We start from the raw sequence: 18,329 nt of genomic DNA, 5'->3' as shown, positions 1-18,329 counted from the left end.
TTGGCCACTGGGCACAGGGACCATTCTGATTCCACCTTTGTCCTCAAGGAGCCTCTCCTGGGCAATACAGGAGTGTAAACACGAAGAGTTACAGGTGCTCTGAAAGACAGAAGCTATGGGTCTGATGGAGGCACAGAGGTGGGAGGGGGTCCTTCTAGCGCCATGTGTTGCTTACCTTCCATTTATCACCAGACCCATTCTCCACCTTTCTCTATACTGCACTCCTCCTGGATTCTGTGTATGGACTGTATCGATGGGCTCCCTTACCCTTGGGCCAGTGGGAAGCCTGGAGGGAGGGACAGAGAGTGACTCTGCCAGGTCACCGTGGGTTGTCTGTGCCCCTTCAACGAAAGCCACAGCTTCCATCAGGCAGCCCTCTCCACATAGTTCCCTCTCTACATGGCTTCCTTCCTTCGGTCCTCCAGGCGACACCTCCTACGATGTCACTAGCTTTGGGGTACTGCACCATCCCTTGAGTTTTCCCTATCCCCTGCCTACATCTATGCAAATAGTCTTTGTACTAAAACTTCCTCAATTATCCAATCACAGGTGAGCTGTTTCCTGCAGGGATCCTGACTAACACAGGGCAAAGGTAATCAGGAAGTGTGTCAGGGAGGTGACAACTGAAGGTGTCCTTGCATGGACCACAGTCTTTCTAAACCACAAAAGTGACCATCTGTCATGCCTGCTAAAATCCTTCATTGCTTTGTAGATAAAGTCCACACTCCTTAGCCTGGGCACCCGAGACTATACAGCATCTAGCCCCTGGTGACCAAGCAGCGTGTGGTACAGTCACCCAGAAGGGGGAGAAGAGGTGGCTTGGAAGGGGAGGGGAGTCCCAGGAGGGGGGCAGCCATGCCACGAAGCAGCCCTGGCTGGCGAATTCCTGAATGAGAAGGAGAAGGTGGGTGAGTTTCCGGACCACAGAGCCATGCCATCACCTCTGTCCTCCCACCCTCCAAGTGAGCTGTGCCCTGGGAACGAGTGTGACCCAGACAAGCCCTGGCCTTGGGGCATGAGAAGTGGTTCCAATCCCAGCCTGAACACTGACATCTGACAAGCTCTTCAATTCCCTCAGCTTTGGTTTTCCCAACTGCAAATGGGAGTAACCCCACAGGGAACTCAGGGGAGGGCATGGACAGGCGTTTGCTCTTGGCAAGTGGTTCCCGTGACAGGGGGCCCCTCTCCCAGCCTTGTGAGGCAGGGAAGCACATGCGCTCGAGGTTCAGGAAGGCTCGACTCCTCACTCGCTGTGACCCGGGACATCATCCTTCTCCTCACCTCATTCCAAAGCGGGGTGACAACCTCCCCCTGCAGGGTGGCTGAGGACTGGGTAAGCTCACAGGCCAGGGCCCAGCATGGAGCAGGGGGCTGGACAACGTCTGTTTCTGCCTGTCACCCTGAGCCTCTCCTAGGGCACACGTTCTCTCTGACATGCAGGCCGGCCACTTACCCTCCTCTCTGCGATGGAGGGGCCGAGGCTGCCGTGCCTGTTAGGAGTCTCAGAGGGGCAAGTGTCCAGCCCCTCAAACCTCAGAGCTGCACCCATAATTCCTAACGGCAGCACCACATGGGTGACTGAAGGCGGTGGTGGGACGTGCCAACCTGCTGAAGCCCACCCCAGTCAAACCCTGCTTGGTGGCCAGACTCGACCTCTCTATCTCTGGTTTGGCCAAAGCACCCGTGGGCTGGGTTGGGAGATGACGAGAGAAAGGTGACCCAGGTCCCAGAGCTGTCCTGCTCTCCTACCAGCAGGAGGGGCAGGGAGGCCATTATAGACAGGAATGGAGGGACGTCAGGATGCGTGAGGAGGGGGCCAGAGAAGGCAGTGCCTGGTCTGAGCCTGTACGTCCACCTCGCGCAGGGGAGAACAGGCCCAGGACACAGAAAGCTGCCGAGAAACTTCCACTCCGGGCTGCTCTAATGTTGGGACAGGTCTTCTGTCCAAAGGCAATCTGGACCAAGCTGCTTAAGCAGGAGCCATGGGCGTGGCAGCTGGGGGCCAACGGGAGGGCGCTGTCACTCTGTGAGGTGACCCAGAAGGAAGCAGCTGCCCCTCTCGGGCCTCGGACTTGCCCCTGCTCCCCTGGTGGATGTTCCCACCTGAGTGCGAAGGGCCCACACTGGGACCAGATTTTATTGTCCCCTTCCCCAAGCCCCCACCTCCACACCACCAACTCACCAACCCATCTGATCTTTCAAACGCCCCAATCTAATGAGGGTGCCCTGCTGCTCACACCCCTCCTTTGGTCCAGTTCCCAAAGGATGAGACCCAAGCTTCTTAGCGGGATTATAAGGCCCTTCCAATCTGGTTCCTGTCAACCTCTCCACTCTCATCTCCTCCTCCTCCCCTCCCACATCCCTCTTCCAGCCACGCCAGCGTGCTCACGGTTCCCACCTCCAGGCCTTCACCCAGGCTGTAGCTTCTGCCTGGACGCCCCTCTCTTTCCTCTCTAGCTGGCAGAATTGAACTCATCATCTCAGGTCCAGCCGCAACATCAGCTCCTCTCAACCTTCCCAATTTACCATTCTCTTCTCAGTGCTCCCACAGCTCTTCGTCTGTGACTCTACTGTACTCATCCATTGGTCAGTCCACTGTTGACGGAGCTGCTATGCCGAGCCGGGACCGCACTGGGGCAGAGTGATGAGGTTCCCGAACCTGGGAAGCGCCTGGCCCAGGGGAGAGGCAGACACTGCAGACAGATGGTGACAGCACAGGAGGGAAGGGCCGACCTCAGCACAGCCTCACAGATTTCCCCGCACAGCAGCCCGGCTGTCCTGCAGCAACCACTGGCTTTGGGACACTGTCTCTTGGTTGGGTCTCCTTGAAGGCATGGACTACCCTCTGTGTCCCCATGAGAGCCTGGCCCAGGAAGGTGCACAGGAAAAATGTGCTGAAGCAGATGAACTTGGGATCTCAATGTTTCAAAGGGGACTTGGTGACCTACAGTCTTGCCATTTAAAATAATAATATCTTACCTTTCATAGCATAGTGGTAGCACCCTTTCACATAACAATATTTCATTTGATCTTTAAATATTCAAATGAAGTCAGCAAGATAGGAACTGTCACCTCCATTTCATGATGCAGAAACTGAAACCTAGATAAGGTGAGTGACTTGCCCAAGGACACTTGGCAAGTCAGTGGTAGAGGAAAGGCCAGAATCCAGGCCTCCTGCTTCCCAGCCCAAGCTCTGCCCCTTAGATCTTACTAAGGTGAGTGGGTGGGCTGTGGATTCCAGCCCAAGGCCTCCCCCACAGGAGACCCTTCTGGAGCTGGCACAAGCCACACACTGACCTGGGGTCCTTCCAGGCCAGCAGGAGTCTTACCTCCAAGAGGACTCAAAACACCACTGGAGAGAGGATACAAGAATTCACTAGCACCTCCAGAATCCTCTTTACCCAGAAATACATCACATGTGTTCCTACCTCCCAGCCTTTGCACATACTAGCTTCCTAGGTCTCCCACTCACCTCGTATGCCACTAGCCTTCCCTCAGTTTTCTAAGGACACCAAGCTCTTTGCAACCTCAGAGCCTCATCACATGCTGGTCCCTCTACCTGGAATGCTTTTCTTTCTACTCTTGGTCAACTCATGCCTCAGGGCATAATGACACCTTCTTTTTTTTTTTTTTTAATTTTTTTCATGGAGGCTTTTTAAATTTTTTTTTTTTTGAGGAAGATTAGCCCTGAGCTAACATCTGCCACCAATTCTCCTCTTTTTTGCTGAGGAAGACTGGCCCTGAGCTAACATCTGTGCCCATCTTCCTCTACTTTATATGTGGGATGCCTGCCACAGCATGGTTTGACAAGCAGTGTGTAGGTTCGCACCCGGGATCCGAACCTGCAAATCCCAGGGTGCCGAAGTGGAAAGTGCAAACTTAACCACTGTGCCACTGGGCTGGCCCCCACAATGACACTTTCTCAATGAGGTTTACTCCTATGGCCCCGAGAGGATTGAACAAATGGGAGTGTTTCTATGTCCCATCAATGGCATTTGTCACACGCTGCCTAGCACTGTGACTTCTATCAACCCCCACAACCCCCACAAACAGATGGTAAAGACCTCAACAGCAGAGTCCCTCTCCTCTTATGCTGTGACTCCACAACCAGCTCGCTCAAGCCATGGGAAGAAATGCATCTCTTCACGCTTGCTGTCCCACCCCTTCCCTCATCCTCCACATCCAACAAGCGACTCCATCACATTCCAGCAGGTCTCATCCTCCACCGCTGCCCTAGCTCAGGGCTCATCCTCTGTCACCTGGGTCCCTCCTCCGGCCTCCCCTGTCCATTCCCCACACTATGGCTGGAGGGCTCTAAAACCTAATCCGACCACTGTCATTTCCCTGCTCAAAGCTATCCTAAGAACCACACTCCCACCCCAACGTCTCAGGAGTGGCACTCAAGGTCATTCCTAAGATAAAGTGCCAGCTTCATTTCCCACAGCTGCCTTGGCTCCAGCCACCTGAGCCCTGCCCCAAACACGCTAGCTTTTCTAAGACTTTAGGCCCACCCTTCTGCCTTGCCCCCACACCCTCCATCTGCAAAACTACTCATCCATGGGCAACGAAAATAATTTTGGAACACCTTCTGTGTCCCTGGCACTATGCTAGGCTTTTTGCATATTTTACCTCATTTAGTTCTCAAAGCACCTCACAAAATAATTATTATTTCCATTTTACAGATACGCAAACTGAGGTTCAGGAAAGGCAGGGTCAGAACTGGACTCCAGGTCTAACTGATTCCAAAGCTGCTGTGCACTTCTCTCTCTTGGAAGCGCTCCCAGCCCCCGGCCCAGGCAGGGGCCTCTCTCCTCTGGCTGCATAGCCCTCTGGCTTCCCGCTGTTCCCAGCACTGCTGCCAGCATCTGTGTGGGATCTCTGACGCCCCGCGACCCTCACTAACCTGAGCATCCCAAGGGCAGCGCCTGGGCTCACTGGGCAGGGTTCCCAGGACTCAGCAGCGTAGAGATGCTCTGTGAGGTTTCTCGATAAACAGGTGGAAAGGCAGAGGCAGCTGGGTGGGGTGCAGTGTTTAGGAGCCCAGCCCGCACCTAACGAAGCCGGAGACCACCAACGGGAGGCGGGACCTTACCATCTGTAACCAAGAAAAGGTCCAGCCAAATGGACAGCACAGCCCTCCCCCTCCCGCGTCCGCACGCCCTCGGCCTGCCCCGCACGTGCTCGGTTTGCCGGCCCATGTTCCAGCTGCCGGCCGTACCAATCTCGGCGGGGGGGCGCAGGCCGGGGCCAGCGGGAGGCGCAGGAGGGGTGAGGCGCGCCTCTGGGGGGATGGACTCGAGCTCCCCAGGACTCCGCACGCCGCCGACGCGCCGGGGCAGAGGACCCAGCCGAGCCGCGCGGTGGGCGCGCTCCCCCGCGGGAGGAGGGGCGCCGTGGAACGGCCGGCCCGCCCCCGCCCGCGTCGGCCCCGCCCCGTTGTGAGGTTATAAAGTGCGGCGCTGCGAGCACTGAACGTCCTGGTCGCAGCCGAGGCTCCGGTTTGGTTTGCCGTTCGGGTCGCCCCGGCCGCGCGCCCGCAGCTCCCCGCGCAGCAGCCGCGCCGCGTCGGCGCCGTCTCCGGGCCCCCGTGCTCGGCGCGAAGCCCTGGCCCCGGGGCCGGGGCATGGGCCAGGGGCGCGGGGTAAGGCGGCTTCCCGCACGGCCGTGAGTGTCCCCGCTTCAGCATGAAGACCCTCATAGCCGCCTACTCCGGGGTCCTGCGAGGTGAGCATCGGGCCCAGGCGGCCCGGAGAGAGAGCTCTGATGGAGGGTCTGGGCGATGAGCCGTTCCCGCCGAGGGGTCTGCAGGCCGCGGGGGCTTTCATCCTGGGGCTGTGAAGCTGCCAGGTTTTCAGGACAGGATACCATGAAGGGCTCAAAGGCAGGTAGGAGAGTGTGCTCATAATGAGAGTGCTGCTGGAGGACCGGCCGCTGTGCACCTTAAGGTCCTAACCCCTTTTGTTCGGGGGAAGCTTGCCTCTCCCACCCCCAACCCTCACCCCACCCCCGAAATCTGGGTCTGGGATGAAAGAAGAATAATCGTTACCTAGTTTGATCCAGGCAGCCTGCCATGGTAGTCAAGTCTGGGCTAATTCTCCACTCTGGCGCTAGTCAATTTTTGCCACCTCTGTTACATCACTTCCCTTCCCCCGGCTTGTTTTCCTCATCTGTGAAATGAGGGTGATACCTCCCACCCCTCGGTAATTAGGGATAGTCTGAGAACTCCTCTCTAGCCCATAGCATTGTTCTGGCCTCTGGCCTTCCCTCCCCTCTCTTCTCTTCTCACCAGCTGGAGCAAGCCGTGAGAGACTGGATGGGGCAGAGTGGCAAGGGTTTTGCAATCCCATGCAACAGCCACCAGACGGGAAACATGCCTGGGTGGGACAGGTGTGCCCACACTGTCCTCTGCCCACACCTGTCCTCCAGCCCAGGCTTGGGAGCCCACGAAGCGGCAACTGTGAGCCTGGCACACTTAAAAAAGAGGGGCCAGAGGACCCGAGGTACTGACCCGTGTGGAACTGAGGCCCTCAGGGAATCGGGCAGAGCTGAGATCAAGCTCGAGAGCTTTTCCCACCCGAGGAAGAGCATCTCTTGAGCACGCCAGGCCTAGAGTTGGAGAGACAGATGGGAGGAGGCATGACCTGCCCAAGGTTTCCTTAACAGACGACTTGGCCTGGGGATTAAATACAATCCGGGAGACCGTGGGCTGTGGTCACAACTGTCCTTGTCTGTGTGTCTGTCCTGCTTGAAGCCTCCCTCCTTCCTCTTAAGTCTTTCTGCTGCTTGTTGAACCTCTCCTACTTAGGATTTTTCTTTAGTAACTAACAATCGCCTCCTCCACCCACCTTCATTACAAGAATAAAATGTAATGATTGGAATTTTGAAAAATACAGAAAAACAAGAAGAGAGTAAAAATTGCTGGTAAATCGACTGTCCAAAGATAGCTTCCTATTAGGGTTTGAGTATATTTCTTTATAATTTTATTTATCCACATTATGTAAAGTTGAAGGCGTGCCGTAGATATAGTTCTGGTTCCTGTTTTCTCCCTCTTAGTGGTACTTCGTATTTGCTTCTGTTGACAAAATTGCTTCTAACGGTCTAGTGGCTGCAGGGTAACCCACTCTGGAGCTGTCTCAGTTGACCATGTCCTGTGCGTTGGTGATGTTCCCAGTGTGACTGTCGCTGTGATTATCTGCCCCTCTTGATCTGGGTGCTGCTTATTGCCCTTGGAGAGGTACCAAGCTGCTGTCACCATCTTGGGATCAAGATGCCTGAGCTGCCCCATTCACCTGGTCCAGTAACCTCTGGGAGACCCTTCTCTTACTTAAGAGTGCCCTTCCATCCACTGATGCCCCAAACAGACGAAGGAAGGATCTTGCCTTTAAGGGCGTTCATGCTTTTAAGGATGCTTTTGTCTCCAGGTAATGGGATGGGGTGCTCTCTATGCTGCTCCTTCCTGGAGATCCACCTCTCTCGCCTCTGCTCTCCATAGGCTGTGAGCCGAATCTTCCAGAAGCCAGTGACCCTGACCCTCACAATTTTTACCTAAAGTTTGTCATCCAAGAGGACTTCTAGCGAATGATTTTGACCAAGTTACATAGTAATCATATCAGGAGAATTTCCCCAGGTTGCTGTCAGATCTTGAAAACTTTTTTTTTTTTTTTTCAATACTAGCTGCAGGGAGTTCCATCATGGGATGTTGCAAGGGCTGGTATGAAATGCCAACCAGTCTGTTTAGCTCTCTGGGAGCTCCTTTGGTGAAAGAGCAGGTGGGGTAGGGGAGGTTGTGGAATCAAATTTTGTGTTACCTAGGCATCTGCATTAGGTCTGCTCTCGACATCCTTAGTCTTTGAAGCCACTCCCCAGTGGCCTGGTTTCCCTCTGCAGATAAGGTTCGTCTGTAGTGAGGTGGTGAGCACCCTGTCAGTGGCGGTATTGAAGGAGAGACCATGGATTCTATGACGGGAAGGCCTGTAATGGGTTAGAGATTGATTCTCGGTGTCTGGTTTCTTGGCCAAAAGGAAAGGCCAGCTGTGGGAGCCATGGGTGGGTGGGTATCTGTTGGGGGAGGCCGGAGTCTGTTGGTATTTTCTAATCTCTGAAGGACTGCCCTGTGACAGGGGTGGAGGCTGCAGAGTTAGGCACATTCACATGCCTCCCTTTGCCCCTGGATGGGAAGCTCTGCAGGTCAGAGCGCTCTGACGCCTGCCTGTGTCCCCACGTTCAGCACAGTACCCAGCACAAAATGCTGGCAGCCCCAGTAAAATTCTGAGCTGATTTGTTCTGTGCGGCTCCAAAGAGCAAGGCCAGGAACAGGTGTGGGATGGCAGGGGGCAGGTTTTGATGTAGTAGAGGAATCCTTTCTAACTGCTGTTGAGGACCACAGCAGCCTCCACAGGGGTGAGTATGGAGCTCCCCATCACCGGGGTTACGCAAGCAGGAGCTTGGTAGGGGGTGAAACTAAGAGACTAGATAATTGGGAGCTAACTCTGGAACTGAGGGTTGACAGTCACTAACTCAGTCCTGAATCACAGGAGGAGAGCATCATTCTCATGCTCCCTCTCCCCTAATTTGTAGATTTTACCTCCCATGCACCACTTCCCCAGCTGCACAGGGGTGCTTTGGAGTTACCTGTGCTTCCGAGGGCTCTGCTGGGCAGGGGAAGGAGGGCCAAGAGTATTATTTTATTGGCAGGCTGGGTGAGTCAGTGGCCAATGTGGAAATCCTGCCCCACCTCCACATTCAGCAGCAAGTATTTGAGTCATAAATCACAACTATCTATTAGCGCTGGATCTGGCCAAGCCCTCATGTTACAGATGGAACACTGAGGGCCCCTGAGAGAAGGGACTGGTCCAGGATTATCCAGTTCAGGGTTAGAACCCAGATCCATCTCCCAGTCAGTGACTTGCCTCCTCAAACCGAGAGCAAGGTGTGGGGAGGTGGGGAAGGGCTGAGCACAGGACTGTGGCCATTGTCGTTGCTCAGCAGTTTCCTGAATGAGAGAAGGTTGCCCCCAGTCTCCACGATGGGGGTGGTGCATTTTGCCCCTTCCCAAGGTTTTGGAGGAAGCTCCCTTAGCTTGCCCTGGTGGATGGAGATCCCATGAGTCCCCAGAGCTTTGAGGCCACGTGAACGGCCATTGCCCCATATCATACTTCACACTTTCTGAACTCCTCTTTGTGGCCGTGAAGCCCCCTGTGAGTAGCCCTGACTGCCTCCCAATTTCATCTCCCACCATGTTGTTCTCCAGAACTGCCAGTGGTCTTCCCGTTCCCCCAGCATCCCCGCTGACCCGGTTCTATCTCAGGGCTGTGGAGGTTGCTGCCCTTCCGCCTAGACCTTTGTGTGGCTGGTTCTCATCACTCAGTCTCCTCTCAGAGCCCTTTTCTGACCTTGCCCTCTGGAGAGCCGCCCCCTGGTTGCCACATCTTGTTTTATTTTTCAGAGCCCTCATCATGACCTAAATTATCGTGTGTAGTTATCTGTTTAGGTAATTGTCTCCTCCATGAGAATGTCAGCCCCTTTGGAATGGGGCCCTGGCCCATCTTTCTCAGTGTTGTGTTGCTGACATCCAGCACAGCCTGGTGTGCGGTGGGCACTCAGTCAATATTTGCTGAGTGAATGAATCATTAATGGTCCCTCAGCCCTCCTGGGAACTGCCCCGTCCTCTAGGCAGGAAGCCCTGCTTCCAGCGTCAGTGTGATTCCTCGATCCTTCCTCAGGCCTCCTTGGTGCCCGCGGTGCCGGGGCTGCAGCTGTTTGCTGCCCTGGAGACACCCACAGTCTCATGAGGAGCTGGCTCCAGGACAGAGTGCCAAGTGGGTAGAGCCTGGCTCACCATGGTCTCCTCATCACTTCCAGGACCTGGAAGCCAGAGAGCCAGGATTCTAGCCCTGCTTTCCCTCTGGGATGTGGCTGGGCGGCTCACTCCCCCTGTAGGGATAATAGGACCAGGAATCTCAGACTCTTAAGCATCTAAGGGTTTGGGTGAACTAGAGTGGAAAGTATTTTGTAAACTAACTTGTGACACTCAAGTTAGTTCTTGTCACTTGTCCTGTGTGACAGGTACAATAGTCTCCAACACTGGAGAGCGGCAGACTCTGCTGCGGGGCATCCAGGAAGGCTTCTCTGTGGTGGGGACGTGGAATGTGAGCCCGTCGGTTTATTGATGGAGCACTTTGTGTGTGTCAGACTCTGCAGCACACAGGTTGGTCAGCCTGGCCCCTACTTTTGAGGAAGTGAGATTAGGGGGGAAGTACACAGAATGACAGCGTACAGTGATGGACGCAGTGACGAGGAAGGAACACAGGGAACTAGAGGTGAGGGTGTGGCAGCTACATCATCCTGGGGTCAGGGAAGTCTTCCAGGAAGAGGTCCCTTTCCGTGTGCGTATTGAAAGATGAATAGGTATTCGCAAGACAGGCAAGAACATTCAGGTACAGGGAACAGCATGAATAGAGGCATGAGCTTTGGGTGGGAGGGGCACTCGCACTGTGGGGCCTCCAAGCAGCTAACCTGGGCTGAGGCCCCCGTGTGCTGAGAGGCAGGGACAAGGGAGGCAGAGGATGCTGCATCCAGGCCTGGGGTGGCTCACCTGTGTGCATCTGGCAGGAAGATTTGAAAGCTCCTGGGAAAGGAGCCTGGTGCACTCAGAGTTTCTTGATCTCCACCACTTCTGGGGCCTCTGGGCTATGGAGCTGCTGCTGGCAAATTTGGGGGCCTGGGGCTAGGAGTTAGGCCTGGGGTCTGTCCAGCCCCTTCTCTGCCGCTGAACTGCTGTGCCGCCTTAGCAAACCACTGCCTCTTCCTGACCCTCAGTCTCCTCATCTGTAAAATGGGCTAAAGCGTGATAAGAGTATTGCCTCAGGTTATGGCACAGACCCAGGGAAGCTGAACCCAGGTACCCTTTGGGCAATCAACAGAAGCAGGAAATGTGAATTCCTTTGTTAGAGCAAGTTTAACAGTCCTGAGCAAAGGGCCAGGAACCTAACTCTGCACCCTCTTCCCATGTGACCTTGGGCCAGACTGTGCCCTTTTGGGACCTCAGGCTCCTCATCTGGACAGTGAGGAGGGCTGGATGAGACAGTCCCCTGGGGTTCATTCCAGCTCTGCTGTGGAAATGGGGCTCCAACCCTGCCCCTGACTGCTGCTTGCCCTCAACCTGTCCTTGTGAAAATGGGCTCATGTCCTCCTTGGGGCCCAGTTAAGTGCTCCAGAAGAATCTAGCTCCCCACACTTGCTCATGCATTATGATCAGGGCCTATTTTGAGGATGCCGTGGTGACGTACCCGCAAGCTGGTGGTGTTGCCGTGACAACCCCTCCCACTTTAGTAGCTATTTTTTTTAATGTGTCAGAAGGTGGGGGTGGGGAAAGCGGGCTATTGGGGTCCTCAGCAGTCACCTCCAGGGTCCCAGTTGCAGCTCCAGAGTCTCAGGGACGTGGCATCCTAAGAGCCTCGCTTCGTTGACCTCCCCTCCCAGGACTCAACCCTCCTTCGTGAAAAGCAAATACTTGAAAATCCAGGCCTCTGGGATAGCCCAAAGAGGGGCTTGGAGTCTCTTTAGGGGAGTCTTTGTGAATAAAAAGTCATTAGTAGATTCTAGCAGAGCATAGAAGGCCCAAGTTGTCAGGACCCCAGATTTCAGCTAACCTAACCCAAACCCCTAATTTAGTGCCATTGGGGAAACAGACCCAGAAGGGGAGGAGGTGCCCAGGATCTCAGCATGTCTGTGGATGCTCAGGATGCCCGACTTTCTGGCAGGATCTTACACAGGAGGCCGTGAGGACCAACACGCAGGAATCCACTGAGCCCATGCAGGGTCCTGATGGCCAAGCCAGAAGCTGCCCAGTCAGCACACCCACCATAGCTCTGTGTTGGCTCCCAGTGGCTTGGCTTCCCCTCTGAGCCAGATGTCCAAATGGGCCCTGCTTTAAGGACACCTAACCCTTAAAGAGGAGACTACTGATCTTTCCAGAAAGGAATTCACCTGTGTTGGGACTAGGTGAATGGTTGGCTAGTTGCCTCGGGCCCCTTAGGCACCAACTGAAGTTGGCGGAGGGAACGGGAGGAGTGGCCAGTGATCTTCTGACCTTCAGGGCAGAGTCCAGGACTCCTTGGCCTGGCAATCCCCGTCCTTCATGGCTCCCTCCCACTTTCTCAACTAGACCCACCCATGCACACAGTCTCTGTGCTCCAGCCTGGCTGAACTACGTGCAGTTGATTCCCCACACTTGTGCTCTCTCTGCCTTCCAGGCCTTCGCAAATGCCGTTTGCTGGACTCCAGTACCCGTACCTGCCTCTTTTTTTCTTTTTTTGAGGACGATTAGCCCTGAGCTAACATCTGCTGCCAATCCTCCTCTTTTTGCTGAGGAAGACTGGTCCTGAGCTAACATCCATGCCCATCTTCCTCTACTTTATATGTGGGACACCTGCCACAGCACGGCTTGACAAGCGGTGCCATGTCTGTACCCAGGATCCGAATCGGCGAACCCCTGGCCGCTGAAGCAGAACGTGCGCACTTAACCGCTGCTCCACCGGGCCGGCCCCCGTACCTGCCTCTTGTCGGCCTGGCAAACTCTTACTCATCCTTTACATCTCCCCTGACCCATTCCTTCCTCCAGGAAGGCATTCCTGAGAACATCCTCCAGGCCGGGTTGGGGGCCTCCCCTGGATTCCCTGGCCCTGACTGACCCTCAGTGCCTAATTGTTCACGGCCTGTCTCCCCAGCAGGAGCTGGGGTGGGCGGCCCGGGAGCAGAGCTCAGCCTCCAGCAGGTGCCAAGGACCCGCGTCTCCTACCCTTGTCGAATGAATGTTAATGTTTGGGCTCCGCCCTTCCCCTCCCTCTGGAGACTTCCGCTGTTGCCCCTGCCTCTAACCCTGACCGCTCCGGCCAGAGGAGACCCTGCCCTCCTGATTCTGTAGAAAGCTGTTTGACCCTCTGTCATGGCTCAGGTCAGTCAGCCATTGACTGGGCTTATTGTGGTCCAGGCCCCCTTTAGTCGACGCCATCCCCTTGAGCATCCAGTCATTCAGCAAACGTTGACCGAGCACCCACTCTGTGCCTGACCCCGTGCTGGGCACAGGGACCTGGATGAACAGGACATGGTCCCTGCAAACAAATGTACACTCTTTCCCATAATGAGAAAGGCTGAGTGTAGGGGTGAGGTGGGGGCACGTGGGGGTGCGGGGAGGAAGGCTTCCCTGAGGAAGAGTGGGCCAGGAAGGGCCAGGAAGGCCTCGGGGCCAGCGCTCAGTGCCTGGGGGTGCCCAGTCAGTGTGAGGTAGACAACTGACCGGACTGGACCTGGAGGTGACGGGACTCTCCCTCGGGGCACTGCAGGCAGGGCCGAGAGTGTGCGGAGACTTCCTGGAGGGAAGGAGTGTCTGGCTGAGCCTGTGGGGGCGTGCAGAATGTGGACAGCTTCATGTGCAAGGCTTGCGGGAGCGCAGCCCTCGAGTGGGACTCTAAAATCAGCAGGCGTGACTGTCCAGAGCTGTGCCCGGCCCTCTCATCACACGTGTGGACTCCCATTGGAAGGTGCTTGGGGGCCTGGAGGGGAGCTTGCCTTGAAGAAGTGGAGTCTCCTTGGCACTTGGCCCAGCTTCCTGGACCTCCCTGGGCCTGGAAGGGTCTGGCAGGGTCCGTATGTCCATCTCTCCGCCTCTGTGCAGACTTGTACCCGGCCCTTTGGAGTAGCTTAGGGCGACTTCCTCACTGTCCACTTGGCAGCTGGTGGCCCAGGGCAGAACTTAGGTCCAAGTGGGCCCAGGAGTGGCACCCTTGGGGGTGGGGACATGACCAGGATGACTTCCCCACTCAAGGAGCCCCTACAGGCTGCCCACATCTCTGTGACCTCACTGGCATCTTTCTAGCTCTCTGGCAGATGTGCCAGACTCTCTTTGTCCCTCTTCCATAAGTTGTTTAGATTCCTCGCGACGATCCTGGATCATGACTAAGGAGGACACTGAGTCTCAGACAGGGGAGGTGGCTTTCCCAGTCTCACAGCAGGTAAGAGTCAGAGCCAGGGTTGGAATCCCAAGTCTGCTGGCGCCAACGCCTCTGCTCCAAGGCAGGACGGAGGGTGTTGTACCCATTAGACAGGAGAGAACACTGAGGCCCGCTTGATAACTTTCCGGCATTCATGCAGGTCTTTACTCTTTGTGAAGCTCTTGCCTATATGTTATCTCATTTAATTCTCACAACAATCTGGCGAGGTAGGTATTAGCTCAACTCTCCAGATGAGGAAATTGAGGCTTGCACAGGAAGTGACTCACCAAGGCTGTACTTCCTGTGAGTTAGGGGCCAGGTTCTCCTGATGCCCAGCCTCCTGTCCTCTGCGCCTTCTCCAGGCTGGCGCACCCCCTCCTGGTGATGCTGGTGGTGAAGGTAGGTGGGTGGAGGAAGCCGTGCAGGCCATCCGGGGGTATGACCCATGGCTGCCCGTGTGTGCCCCTGCCTCCCGGTGGAGGCCAGCCTTGCTCAGTGCCTCCTCTCCATGCACGGGTCAGAGTACCCTTTCTCCTCTCTCGAGCTCATTACCTCAAGTTATTTTTCTCCATGGTGCTCATCGCTGCCTGACGTCACACCCTACCTTTACCTAAGCCCCTAACAGGTGAGGCTTCATCTGCCAGGTTGGTGCTATTTCCCTGGTGGCTAGTGCAGTGCGTGGCGCCTCCTAAGTGCTCCTTGCTTCAAGTCTTGTCTCTGTCCTGCCCACCTCCTCCAGAAGGCCGCTTTTCGACCCCTTTCCAGCTCCTCTTTTCTCAGCTTCTGGTTTGGGTAGACGTGAACCCCCATTGCTTTGAGTGTTCTGTGTTGGGGCCTGCCTCTTTCTAACTCCCTGAGTTTGTCCCCTTAATCACAATGCCCACTCTCCTCCCCTTCGCCTCCCACGTCTTGTCTTCAGGGCCTCGTTGCTTCCTCGGAGCCCCCCTGCCACCACCCTCACTCTGCTCTCTCTTCTCCAAACACATAATGCTATGTCTGCTCATTACACCCCTTCCCACTCTGTTCGATGGGAGAAGCAATGGCGCTGGCTACCGTTTAATCCCCTAACGAATGCCAAAGGCACCTGACACACATGTTTTTCATTTAATCTTCGCAACAACCCTGTGAGGTGGGGACTATTCTCATTTTGCAGATGAGAAAACTGAAGCTGAGAGAGGCTGAGCGACTTGCTCAAGGTCACAGAGCCACGTAGGGGCAGAGCTGGCCCAGGGCCCTTTCTCAGATTAAGGTGATTAGAGCTCAGACTGTGCCCCCTCAGAGGAAGCCCAGGAAACCCTGGTTTCGTCAGCCCTAGGTGCCACCTTCCTGGCCACCCTGCTATCAGCTGTTGGGCAGGCAGGCGTCCAGAGACACCCACCCCCACCCCGAGCTGGGCCCTGGGACGGAGGGTGGTCTGGCCCACTGCTGCGGGCGGCTCTGGCTTCGCCCTCATAGCAGGAGCTGGACTTGTGGGAGCCTGTGGTGGGGGGCTCACATTCCTTGCACACCAGTCTGCAGGAGGATGTCCCCACCAGACCTGAGGCACAGTTTAGGGCAGAGCAGTCAGCCCCCCAAGCCGGGAGTGTGTTCCTGAAGTCTGGGTGTGGACTGGCTTGTGTCGCGGGGTCAGCCCTCAGTAGCGTGGCTTCATGGAAATGATGGGACTCAGAGCCCAAATACCTGCCTTGACTCCCGGCTCCCCTGGATCCTGCCCTCAGGCAGGTGGTTTCTCCTCTCCTCAGTTTCCATCTCTGTGAAATGGGCTTGCCCAAGCCTGCCTTGTCTACTTCATAGGGAGTGCTGTGGGACAGTGACAGGAGGGGATTCCTTCGTGGGAGTAAGAGAGCTGCTCTGGGGCCCCTGGCAGCTCCACTGCCTCCGCCCTCCCTAAGTCTAGGAGCAGATGAGCTGTGTAAATTAAAGGGTGCCCAGGAGCAGCTGTTTTCATTGGACATTGGAAACTTTTCTTCACAGGACTAGCAAAGTTACTCTGTGGCCTGTCGTCTTTCCCTCCATGAAAAAAAGACACCTGTAGGTAGTGACTTGTATTCTCATCACAGCTGGGGAAACTCGTGCTCAGGGAGGGCGGAGAGGCTCTCTCCGCGACCCCATCTCCGGTGGCCTCAGGGATGGGGCAGGGGCCTTCCTGTCGGGCAGCTCAGTCTGACTTGGCCATCCAGGCCTTCACCTGCCTCTGGGGCTTGTGGGTTTGTTCGTTCGTGCAGTAAACCTCTATGAGCTCCTTCTCTCACCAGACTCTGGGCAGGGCTCTGGGCACATGGATGAACCAGGTACCAGCCCCGGCACCCAGGAGTTGCTGGCAGAGGAGGGTGACCAAGTAAATAGACACCGGCCGCAGTGGGACTGGCACAGAGGGGGCAGGGTGCCAAGGGAGCAGGTTGGAGCTGAGACTCGGCTGGATGCTGAGGCTCCTGCTGGCCCCACCCAGGACTTGGAGACAGGCTGGGTGTGAAGGTGGTAGCAGTGGCGGCATCTGATTGCAGCACTGGCATCCATGCCAACTTCTGCTGGACCCCTCCCAGCCACAGCTGGGGCAGAGAGGTACTGACAGCTGGGTGGTGAGGTCTAGCAGTGGCCTAGGGGTGTTCAACTGAACCTCCACTTACCGTCTGCTGGGCACCTGGATCAGGGCTGTTGCAAGATGGCAAGCCTCTAGGTATACCCTCAGGAGGGTGGACACCAGAGTCCCAGCAGTCGAAGAGGTTGTAGAGTTCATCCTTCCTACCCCCATTTTATAGATGGGGAAACTGAAGCCCAGAGAGGTGAAGTGACTTGGCTGAGGTAACACACGAGTCAGTGGCAGAACTGGGACTGGAACCCCAAGGCTTGCTGCCACTCCCTGCACAGGATGCCTGCTCCTAGCCCACCACTCTGAAGGAAAACAGGTCATTCATTTTCCCCTGTCTTCCCCCCAGCCTTTCCCCACTGTCTTGTGCGGAGAAGAGAGAAGAAACCTGGGGGGACCTGCAGCATAGGGATGGAACACAGGACTGGAATTTGGACCTGAACTGAGTCCAGTTCTGCCTCCCTCTGGCTGAGTGACCTTGGCCATGTCACTTCCCTGAGCCGCCTTTATCACTGTCAAAATGGGAGTGATGATGCCAAACTCACAGGCCTGGTGGGGAATCAGGGTACCTAGGGAAGTGCTTTGTGCCCCAAAGCTTCACAGACACGTGGGCAGCATACCTGTCACCCAGCCCTGCGGGGAGGGAGCCCAGGGGCCTGAGGAATTGCCTGAGCAGAGACCTGCCCTTCCTCTCGCTCAGCAAACCTTTCTGAGTGTTCATTCTGGGCCAGGCCCTGGCAGGCCACTGGGGACCCAGAAGTGGATCAGACCCAGGCCATGCCCTGGGGACACGGCCGTGAGTCCTCGCAGTCTTGCCTGGGGTCACATAATGTGTGGAACCAGGGTTTGAACCTGAGTCTGGCTCCTCTGCTGTACCAGGCCCCTTCCCTCTGATCTGTTAGACCAGCTAAAGGGGACAGGACGGGCCTGTCTGCCTTGAGGCCTGCCATTATCTATGTGCCTCCTAAAAGTCAAAGCAAGGGTTATTTCCTTTCTAAACTCTGCTGCGACCTTGTTGCTCTGCAGATTTTGAAGAAACGCAAAGGCTTGAGTGTAAGCCCCGAAGCTCCTGCCCCGTCCCCTCCCAGCAGTAGGCCAGGGTGAAAGGTCATGAGACCCTCAAGGACAAGACTGTGACTCGCGTGCTTGGGGCCTTGCAGAGTGGGTGGTGTGAAGGAGTGTCTGCCTGGCACACACTGGGCAGTCAGTGAAGATGTGATGAGTGAGGAGCGTGCAGTTAGGGCTCAGCAGATGGGGGCGTTTGGAGTGGCCTGCTCCTTTGGTCCAGCTGCCAGGAGGAACGGGGTATGGACTAAGGGCCTTGCCCGTGCTGTTCCCCGGTGCTGCTTCTTCTGCAGTCACCAGGCCTTCTGGTCCCACTGCTCATCAGCCGCTGGAGTCCAGGGCGTCATCCTGGGGGCACAGGCACAGAGCCAGTTAAATGGGCACATCTTGTGCTAACTTCTAGGCTTGGCACTTGCTTGGTAGCAACCATAATTGCAGCCTCCGTGCCCCAGGCTTCCCAAAGTTCCCTGGCCACTGGGTCCTTTGGGGAAGCAAAGCCCCTGCCTGATTCCTCTCTGGGCTGCAAACTTTGGGCACTGAGATGAAGCTCAAAGTGTCGCTCTCTCTGAAGGTGGTCGTGGTGGTGATATTGATGGTGTTGGGGTGGAGGCACAAGGGCTCAGCACCCTGGGGCAGGGTGTCAGCCCTGGCGATAAGAGGGGTGGGGCAGGGATTGGGGGTGCTCA

The 18,329-nt window shown here is 56.0% G+C and overlaps 1 protein-coding gene and 1 long non-coding RNA gene across 3 annotated transcripts in view; one reads left to right on the top strand and one right to left on the bottom strand.

Annotated features, from left to right (window-relative positions):
• LOC103548226 (uncharacterized) overlaps positions 1-5,404 on the bottom strand; it is a 39,017-nt gene extending 33,613 nt beyond the window's left edge. Inside the window, exons 1-2 of one of the 2 annotated variants that reach the window (XR_011541151.1) lie at positions 5,219-5,404; positions 4,904-5,095 (exon numbers count right to left, since the gene is read on the bottom strand). This is a non-coding gene — a long non-coding RNA (uncharacterized lncRNA). The remainder of the gene's footprint in view (positions 1-4,903; positions 5,096-5,218) is intronic. The other variant, XR_011541152.1, reaches the window with a different exon arrangement.
• The window catches only part of DGAT2 (diacylglycerol O-acyltransferase 2), a 30,618-nt gene continuing 17,626 nt past the window's right edge, over positions 5,338-18,329 (top strand). Inside the window, exon 1 of the mRNA XM_070624108.1 lies at positions 5,338-5,724. Coding sequence (XP_070480209.1) covers positions 5,685-5,724 — 40 coding nt within the window. The 5' untranslated portion in view covers positions 5,338-5,684. The remainder of the gene's footprint in view (positions 5,725-18,329) is intronic.

The sequence above is a fragment of the Equus przewalskii genome, chromosome 6, assembly GCF_037783145.1.
Source record: "Equus przewalskii isolate Varuska chromosome 6, EquPr2, whole genome shotgun sequence".
In the NCBI taxonomy this organism is placed as follows: domain Eukaryota; kingdom Metazoa; phylum Chordata; class Mammalia; order Perissodactyla; family Equidae; genus Equus; species Equus przewalskii.
Note: the sequence above shows the minus strand (reverse complement) of the source record. Positions and strands in the feature narration are given on the sequence as shown.